This window comes from Glycine soja, chromosome 9 (genome assembly GCF_004193775.1).
Source record: "Glycine soja cultivar W05 chromosome 9, ASM419377v2, whole genome shotgun sequence".
NCBI classification, from domain to species: domain Eukaryota; kingdom Viridiplantae; phylum Streptophyta; class Magnoliopsida; order Fabales; family Fabaceae; genus Glycine; species Glycine soja.
This window is the reverse complement of record NC_041010.1, coordinates 9,966,219-9,976,576: the sequence shown is the minus strand read 5'-3', so window position 1 is coordinate 9,976,576 and position 10,358 is coordinate 9,966,219. Positions and strand designations below refer to the sequence as shown.

Here is a 10,358-nt window from a genome sequence, read left to right as displayed (position 1 = left end):
AAATTGTTGTTAGTCCTTTGAATACGGAACCGATAAAGTTGAACATGTAACATTTAATCAAAATCATACAATACATGCTTCATAATAATTAATAAGAAAACATTCATGTGACCTAAATACAAATACAAATTTATACATAGCAAGGAAACAATCATTTCTGAACCTAGTAAAAGCTTGTGCAAACTTAAAGTGCTTAAAATTCAACACACAACAACAAAAAAAGAAGAACTTGTTCCCTCAATTTAATGAAGGTAATAATCATATGTTATTAGCATTAGCATAGTAGCATCACTGGGAACCTTAAGACCATTAAAAGACACTGACTCAACAATACAATAAAAGTAAAATTATGGCAACAACACATACTTTAAACTATCAATCATTCTTTATCCATATGAAAAATTTTCAAAAGCATGTGAAGTGTGAGAGAAAGGCATGTTGAGGTTCAAACAAATGTGGAAAAAATTATATTCCACATTTGTCTTTGGGTGTGATTGAGAGAGGCATTCAACCACATTTCTTTGAACTACCCAACTATATGCATAGTAGTAAATTTGGGCCTCTCTCTTCTTTCTCTCAGTGTGCTTAAAACACTCCAGATTGATGAAAATAAGTTCTTATGACGCAAACACACAAAAAATTACAATTCAAAATTAAAAAATCAGTAGGATAAAAAAACAAAAAAAACTAATTAAGGTTGACAACAATGAAATTAGATAGTGATAATTATGGAAAAACGAAATAAAAATGTGATTACTTTTTTCAAACGAAAAGAATAAAGACCTCAATAACAATGTTTGAATTTGAGCAAGGTTTTGTCTTTTTCCTTCAATTTCAAAACTTGAGAAACAAATGAATGGTAGGTGGTTTCGAAGTTGAAGAAATAATAACAACTCAGAAGAAGGATATCATCTAAGTTTCGTTAATTTAAAATAGATAGAGGAAAAAACTGTGATAGAGCTTACCACCAACTAGAGCTTTAGAGGCGTGATGGTGAGGAGTGGTAGTGGGGAGGAGTAGTGGTAAGGAGTGGTTGCAGCGAAAAGGCTACAGAGCTCGTGGTGTGAGTGTGATACGAAAAGGCAAGGTTGCAAAACCTATTTTGTTTTATTGTTATTTATTTGCTTACTTTTTTTAAAACTTTAATTAATTTACACTTATTGACGGAAAATATAACATTACTCACTAACCTTATTACCCACAACCCATATCAATGGGTAACTTAAAATATTCTTTTTTCTATTTTTAAGACTATCAACGGATTAGTTAAGTTATCCATGAATATAGATGTTGACAATGAGATTCATAGGTAAATTTCATCCAAAAATTTTCCGCTTTGAGGCGTCAAAGTTTTTCGATGAATTTTTTAACATAATTCCCACTAGTGATGTAGTTCAAATGTTATCCATGAGCTTTTACTTTACCTATAGATATATGTATAGGTAATATTTTTTTACCTACAAACTAAAATCTGTGGAAAATATTCCATAGATAATTTGGCATTTTCTTGTAGTGGCTTGGGATGAAGGGCTCCGTGTTAAGGCTTGTGGAGATAGTTGGAAATGAATAGGGTAACTATTAGGTTATGCTTCAAGTGGGCTATTTGGAGGTATGGGAATTTCATTGTCATCCAAAAGGTCATTTTCATCCACTAGTAATAGTAAACATTTCTTAGCTTGACGGTAATGACAGGTGTAATACCCTGAAATTTCCTTAATTTATTTTTTTACATTGTGCAAAGTTACACTATGATAGACTAGACAATGAAAATTTGTACTGAGTAATTAATTTTGTGCTTGTGTGATCTAATTTATTCTTTGTATTGTCTTAAGTATATAATTTTTGTGCAATATATATATATATATATATATATATATATATATATATAATTTTTAGCTTAGCTGGCAAAGATATGAAAACTGTCTGGATGAAAATTTCATTTGTGACAAGATTGCATTGCACATTGAGGGCCAATGTAATTTAGCTCTGTATGAGGTTTACTCTAGTTACGTGTAATCCTAGGAAGATTAACACAATAATCAAGGTGTTTAGGATAGAATTTACTAGTTTTGGTATAAAGCAAGAATACACAGTTTTTACGAAACTCTACTTTAACCTTTTTGAGAAAAAAAATTTAAAAGTGAAGGACACCACATTTTGTATTGGATGGCACCACACATAGCTGATCAAGGTCATTCAATGTGTCAAATTTGGTCATTAACTAAATCCTACACAAGAATCCAATGGACCATGCTCTAAGCTTCTTCTACAAGTTTCATTTAAACTCCAAAAGCTCACAAAACTTGGTCATTCTTCCTCTCTTTCAGGAGCTGATCATGAGGGAAGGAGACACCATTTCCATTCTTCTTCCAAGCTTTTCCAAGTGTTCTTGAATCCTTATTCCATCAAGCTTAGGTAAATGACCTCCATTTTCAATTCTAAGCTTGATTTTCACTTCATTTTCTTGCTTTATTCTCACTTGTGGTTTCAAAATCTTATTTTTGCACTCTTGATGGTTGTAAAATTGAATCGGAACTCCCTCATTCTTCTTTCTAAATTTCGTTGGGCATCATCAAGGTAAGGGGTCTCTCCAACTCTTGAACCCTATACTTGTTGTTAAACTTCCTTAAATATGTTGTTGTCTTGAAAATTTTGTATTGCTACCCTGTTCTGGATCTGTGTGCTAAATTATTTTCTTGATATTTTAATGCCAAAAATGAGTTCTTTGGATTTTAAAACCTAGGATTAGACTTAAGGTGTGTCTAAAATGGAATTTTCTAGATAAAGTTATGAGTAAAACAATTTATGGAGATGTTTAGGAAGCCATTATTTTAGCATGAAATTGAACTAGGTAGTGTTGTTGTATGGACTATTTTTCTTGAATTTTTAACCTAAAAAATGAGTTTGTTAGGTATGAAAATGTAGGGTAACACCTAAGGTTTAAGAAAATCTGATTTTCAGAGTACTTAGAAAATCCAAATAAAGTTTAGGAACAAAATTTGGTGAACCCGGATAGCAGAGGAATTTTGAGTATTAGATGATTTAATTTAGTGATTTTAAGCTAAAAAATGAATTTAGAACATGGAAAAACTTTAAGGAAGTAGTAAGGAGTGTTAAAATTGATTTCTAATAAAATTACAAGACAATAGATTTAGATGGATAAAATCGCTATAATTGAGTGCTTTGTGTTTTGCATTTATGAATGACATGATTGAGCATGCTAGACATTTTATTTTGAATTTCTGTTGTTCTAAATATGAATAAGACCATGAGAGTGTAAACTCCAGTGCTATTTATCTGTGGTGTGTAAATTTTATTCTAGTCTGAAACCCTAAGATAGCCATTGGATATGAGTAAGACCGTGAGAGTGTGAACTCCAACAAATTCTATATGTGATGTGTGAAATTTATATATATATATATATATATATATATATATATATATATATATATATATATATATATATATTGATTATCATTTTTCTGTACGCACTTTGGATTTGGTCCAGCGGTGTGATTGTGATATTGGTTGTTTTAGCTGTTATGCTGTTTGTGAATCGACCTGTTAGGTGTTCTTTTGCTTACTTGAGAGATTGAGATTGGTTCTTGAGAATAGTACGTATGTTTGATTCTCTCCTATATTTCTTGTTGTGTGAATGTTTGAAAATGTTTGTCATACGTGGCATGAGGGCTACACACATAACATGGTGGCAAGAGTGAGATGACTAAAGGAAGAGTAATGAATTGAAGATTCTATACCATATGTGAATGGTGAGGTTTGGTTGAGAAAGTGGATGATACACAAAGTTACACTGGGGTGTAGTGGGCAGAGAGGTTCACAGGATTTAGGGGAATTAGCGAGTGATGACTACTTGACATTTGGTGCACTCATCTGAGGAAGAGGATTGACTACCTTCATGTGTCTATACCTTAGGCGTAGTTTAGTACTTTTAGTCGGGTGGTGATCTATTTTGATCCTAGAATCCTTTTTTATATTTTCATGTATTTTGAGGGGTGGGATCTTCACGGTAAATATATATTTTTATGTAGCAGGTATATGTCGATCGTTTCACTATTTTTACACTTTTGGTTGTATCCAAATTTCTTCTACCAAGACATTATTTATTTGCTTTATTTATGTACAAAGGCTTTGTATTATAAATCTGTGTTCATTTATTTATGAATTTAATTGTGATGTGAAAACTTATCGCTTTCCAAGCAACACATTTATTTTACTTTATCTTATTTATAAAAAAACAAAAAAATTGATGAGATATTTTGCCAACTTAGAAATAGAAATTAAAAGTAAATAATGTGCATTCCGCAATATTTATTATTTAAATAGTTTTTGAAGCAAAATTTTGAAAAAAGAATTGAAGGTGTTACAACATGTGCGGAATTTTTTTGTTATAATAGTAGCACAACCCCTTATCACGTCTTTCATTATACTATGAGGAAGTAAGATGCTTAAAAGGAATGTGAGGAGGGCGAGGAATGGTGGTGGGGTTAGGTGGCAAGGAAGTAGGGGTAGGTGAACAAAAAAAAGGTTTTTGTTTGATGAGTTTAACCTTGGATTCCACCAATTTGGCTAGGCCAATAGCAGTAACAATGGTGGTGGGGCATAAAATGCTAAGTTTAACTATGATGTCTTGAGTAAGACCAGAAATAAAACAATTTAACAAATCCTCAACATTAAGGCCATGAACTCTATTGCATAAGCATTCAAACTGTAGTTGGTAATCAATTACAAAACTTGTTTGTCGTAGCTTAAATAGTTCCGCTTGGTGGTTTTCAAAAGTTGTTTTGATGCATCCATTTGTACTGACCTAAGGCATCAACTTTCATATAAAAAGCCATAGCAGGAACTCGTTGTTCCATGGGTATTTGGTATAAAGAAAATAATTGTTATGCTTGGGACAACCAATCAAGAGGGTCAGTACCATCAAAAGTAAGAGTTTGAGCTTAGGGGCGGATGGAAGATTGAGTAGTGTTGGTGTTGGATTAAAAATTCAAAGGCGTGAGGGTCATAGGAGAAGGGATTTGGAGTTGGGTTGGGTTGGCTAAAGGGGTTGGAAGCATTGGTCTAGAATGTTGATGGGCTGATGACATTAAGGGTCATGAAAGGGAAGGGTATGGGTGTGATGAAACTAGGAGTAAAATATTATGGCTGAACAATTTCGTCAGGGACTATTTGAAAGGAATTGGCATGTATAGAAAGAGTGGGTAATGGAGGGGAAGGTGACGAGGCTAGGGTAGGTTGTGGTTGAGTAATTTTTTTAGGATAATGGCTAGAACAGTTAGTCTCTATCGTATTTGTAACTGGTCTAAATAGTCATTTTGCTAGTTCTAAAAAAAACCTTTATCTCAACAACCATGGTCAACATAGCATCTTCGAATTCCTTGGTGGTTTTGCATGACATGATCGAAAATGAAAACACCAAAAGATGATAGATCAATCCCACATTCAAGACAGGGATGAGGTCTCCAAAACAAGAAGAAAAACAAATAATAATAAAGATAACTTTAGGGATTAAATACACAAATAAACCTAATTCTAACACCTACTGGTCAAATACAACTAATAAACAACTAGAAGTTTTCTTGGAATGGAAAATACTAAAAGACCCAATCTCTAATGGTCCAAAACAACCTATCATAGTCATTGTATTTGTTGGGCTTGTTTATTACACCTTTGAGCCTATTGGTTTAACTTGTGCCTATTGGATTGACATAATATTTGTTAATTTTTATAAAACATAATTTATAATTTTTCTTTTATTAATTATTTTTAGATTAAAAATATTCCTCATTAAAAGAAGAGAGAATATATATTGCCAAATAATTAAAAGAAAAAATATTAATGATAAAGATAATTTTAAAAAAAATATAAATTTAAGATAAATCTATTATTATCAATTAAATTAATTATTTTTTAGACATTAAAATCTTATATATAAGAAAAAAATAACATTTAAGAATTAATTTCATCTTAAATTATATTTTTAAAGACTAATTTTACATTTATCGACTATTTTATCCGAATTTTAAAGTTTTCAAAGTTAAAAGTAAGGTTTAATTACCCATTTAGTTCCTATAGTTTCCAAACTTATCTATTTTAGTCCATATAGTTAATAAATGACTTTTTTATCCTTGTAGTTTACCATTTAATTTTCGATAGGTCTCTATCGTTAAATTATTGTTGTCGGTCATCCTTTCCCGGAGTTCCCTCTCTTCTGGGATACCCCCGCCTTGCAATGGATACTGCACTTCCACCCTACCCTCACCGTCGGTGCCCACTGCAAAATCGGCGTCGCCGTTGCCGTCGACCTCTATGACACATGCCGTCAAAACCTTCCTCTCAATTTCTCGCCTTTGCATGTGTCGGAAACGGAAAATCTCGCCGTACACCGTGCCGTCAAAACCTTCCTCTCCATTACTCGCCTTTGCATGTGTCGGAGAGGTCGATTTTGCAGCGGGCGCCGGCAGTGAGGGTGAGGGTTGAAGTGCAATATCCGTTGCAAGGCGGGGGTCTCCCGGAAGAGAGGGAGCTCCGGGGAAGGACGACTGACAACAATAATTTAACGGTAGGGACCTATCGAAAATTAAATGGTAAATCACAGGGACTAAAAAAATCATTTATTAATTATATGAACTAAAATGGATAAGTTTGGAAACTATAAGGACTAAATGGGTAATTAAACCTTACTTTTAACTTTGAAAACTTTAAAATTCGGATAAAATAGTTGATAAATGTAAAATTAGTCTTTAAAAATATAATTTAAGATGAAATTAATCCTTAAGATGAAATTAATTCTTAAATGTTATTTTCTTTCTTATATTTAAGACGTAAAATATAACGTTGATTTTGTAGCGGACGCCGATGGTGAGAGTGAGGTGGAAGTGCATTATTCGTCGTAAGGCAGGGGCCTCCGGAAAGGGAGGGAGCTCCGGAGAAGGACGACCGACAAATAATAATTTAATGGTGTTAAACAATTTTAATGATAGAAACTTATAAAAATTAAATAATAGACTACATGGACTAAAAAAATTACTTATTAACTATTGATTAAAACGAATAAATTTAAAAACTATAAGACTAAATGAGTAATTAAACCCAAAGTTACATCATGCTGTTTACTCATAGAATCAATCTATCCTGTAGTGTGTGATTACATTTTGAAGCCCCACCCAGCACTAGACTCCGGTGTTGGATTGTTCCGGGTGGAAGATCCCGATCTCATTTCCCAGCCCGCCTTTCCCGTATCGTATGTCCTCCATTTCACAAACACACAACACAACACAACAACACAACCCTCCCTCAGATCCCAACGTACCTGAAACCAAAATCCACCTCACCACACCAAAATCCATCACATTAACACAATCACAATCGGACACTCCAATTGAAATTGAAACCGATCATAAGAAAAAGAAAAAAAAGTAATGTGATGGATTCCCCACCTTCCCAACACACGTGGGGAAGGTCAACAACCTCCCTTTCCTCTTCTCTTTCCAAATCGAATTCTGATTCAATCCAAAGCTTGTCTTCGATTTTGAACAACCCTCACGCTGCCGACGCCGCCTCCTGGGCCGGCTGGTGGTCCTCCTCATCCTCCGCCGTCGCCGTCGCCGTCCCCGAATTCGCCATCATCCCCGCCTCCAAGGCCGCCTCAGATGTCTCCCGATCCGACTTCCTCCCCTACCTCTCCCCTATCTCCGACGCCTTCCACCGCTTCGAGGACATCCGCAACCACGCCTCCAACGAACAGATCAATGCCTCCGCCGATGCCGCCACCAACTCCACCGGCTCCGGCGGCGGCGGCCAGGGCGAGGCGCTGGTGGCGTGCCTCCGCGAGGTCCCGGCGCTCTACTTCAAGGAGGACTTCCGCCTCGAGGACGGCGCCACGTTCCGCGCTGCATGCCCCTTCGCCAACGTGGCGGAGAATCTCGCGCTGCAGGAGAAGCTCTCGCACTACCTCGACGTCGTGGAGCTCCACCTCGTGAAGGAGATCTCGCTCCGGTCATCGTCGTTCTTCGAGGCGCAGGGGCAGCTGCAGGACCTTGATGCGAAGATCCTCCAGGGCTGCGAGCAGATTCGACACCTTAAGGACACCATTCGCCTCCTCGACGCCGATTTGGTCCACGACGCGCGCCGGATTCAGGAGCTCAACGGCACCAGGACCAACCTCCTCGCTCTCCTGCAGAAACTCAGGCTTATATTTTACGTCAACCAGGCCCTCTCCGCTCTCAAATTGGTACTATCTTGCTTTTGTTTTGTTTTCGCGTTTTTGGATTTTGATGTTTCTGTTTCTTGCTGTGTATTTTGGAAGAGTGGAGCGATGTGATGCGAGTGTCTAATCTTTTTGCCGAGTAGGATTGTGAAGATTTGTGTGAGAGCACAAAACTTAGATGTGATTCCTCAGGTACTTTTGGTGTTGTTCTCCAATTAGAATTGGAGTTATACATCAGTAATTGACCTAATAAAAGTTTGCATTATAGATCAACAAAAATTACTGAGATAAGACACCAATTCTGATTGGAGAACTACACTAAAAGCACTTATGAATGAAACTGTGTTTGTGTTTTTGTGAAGAGTTGACCAATGTGAGTGTCTAATCTTTGCTGAGTAGGATTGTGAGGATTTGTGCCAATGGGCAAAACCTAGATGCAGTTCTTTAGGTATTTATAGTGCTGTTCTACAATCAGAATTGGAGTGCAATAAAAGTTAACATTAAATATCAACATAAATTACTGAGGTGAAACTCCTATTATGATTGGAGAACAACACCAAAAGAACCTATGAAACTGTTTTAAATTTTTGCGAATCTGTGTGTTTTTTTTCCCAGAGTGAGGCGATGTGACTGTCTAATCTTCTGAGTAGGATTGTGAAGATTTGCAGTGAAACTGTGCTTGTATTTTATTGTTTTTGGAGGTTGGTTTAGGTTGTGGATTAATTATGTGAATTTTATGGTGGTAGTTTATTTACTAGTTGTCATGCCTTATTGATTCAGTGTTGGTCATTTGTTTGTTTGGCTTTTGGTGTTTGCTTTGTTATTTTTGTTGTGTTTGCATATTGCTATTAAGTTGATGTGTTTTGCTGTGATACAGCTTGTTGCGTCTGCAGATTGTGCTGGAGCACTAGATGTGACTGATGATTTGCAACATTTGCTGGTATCTCTTTATTCATTGTATTGTATCTCATGAATATGTATGCTTTTATAAATGATGGTCTCGGGATATATTCTGTTTTTAAGTTTTAATTGTTTTAGAGTTAAGTGGATGGGACTCGAGATTAATGCTTTAGCTGATATCAATTATTGTGTTGAACTTAGCTAGTTCAGTTTGAAGACTGTTTATAACATAGCCTGGGATTCCTGAACGTTGAAGAGAAAATTGTATCTAATTTGTCTTCTTCATTTTCTGTAACTTTGGCAGGATGGAGATGAGCTCTCTGGTCTGCATTGCTTTCGTCATCTTAGAGATCATGTAATAGGCTTTATAGAATCCATAAACAGGTACACATATGCTACTGTTTACTTGTTTTAAGATAAGTTTTTCCATTAACTTGCATTAATTCATTTAACAATGCTTTCTACTTTCTTGATTTTTGAGAGCTGAGTAATAATTGAAAGATATAGGTTGTGTTATAATGTTTACGTTTGGATAGCTCCTTTTGTTTTTTTAATCTTAGTTGCTGAAAAGGCTATCTGCACTCTGCTAATGGCTTGGATGGGTTGAATGTGAAACAATATTTACAAATCAAATCATAAGAGTTAGACACAATTAAAAATAGCTTGAAACACATATAAATGATGTATAGTTTTATTCTATAAACAAAGTCCTCAATGTAATAATTTTAAACCCGGAATTGATCACAAAACATCATAACCATAAGTCTCATGGAACAAAATCATAAACATAGATCGAATATTACTAGCCAGTAGCAACATAACCTAGTCCTAGTCTAAACTCAAAAGTTTATTCCTTTGCTTCGTCTCCTTACTCTTTTAATCTTTGCATTCATGGCAAAGGGCAGACAGGAAGAAATAGATAAATAAAACAGTTTTTTTCTCACACACCAAGGCAGAACAGTGTTTTTTGCCAATGTGTCCTTATTCTTTTCTCTACAAAATTATAAAATAAAAATTTTAAAAATAGAAATCAGTTTCAGTTTTTGGCTTAGGGCAGCATTGGCCCTTTGCAGACTCCATGTCTCTCGATTTCTATACTGGATCGTATAATTCTGCCAATTTGAGCAGTTTCTCTGGCCACTCTGTGATTGGCTCTCCAATCTATCATTTGTGTCAAAAATTGTATCTAATGATTTGATGTGAATAATGATTTCAACAGTTAAGCTTG

General features: G+C 35.4%; 1 protein-coding gene and 1 non-coding gene across 2 annotated transcripts in view; one reads left to right on the top strand and one right to left on the bottom strand.

The window, feature by feature from the left end:
* Nucleotides 1-230: 230 nt before the first annotated feature.
* On the bottom strand, nt 231-299 carry LOC114369040. The gene has a single exon (XR_003657501.1). It is a non-coding gene; the product is annotated as a small nucleolar RNA snoR53Y (small nucleolar RNA).
* A 6,840-nt stretch (nt 300-7,139) lies between these two features.
* LOC114367799 (vacuolar protein sorting-associated protein 54, chloroplastic-like) overlaps nt 7,140-10,358 on the top strand; it is a 65,011-nt gene continuing 61,792 nt past the window's right edge. The window contains exons 1-3 of the mRNA XM_028324997.1: nt 7,140-8,254; nt 9,108-9,170; nt 9,435-9,514. Of these exons, the coding sequence (XP_028180798.1) occupies nt 7,448-8,254; nt 9,108-9,170; nt 9,435-9,514 (950 nt within the window). The 5' untranslated portion in view covers nt 7,140-7,447. The remainder of the gene's footprint in view (nt 8,255-9,107; nt 9,171-9,434; nt 9,515-10,358) is intronic.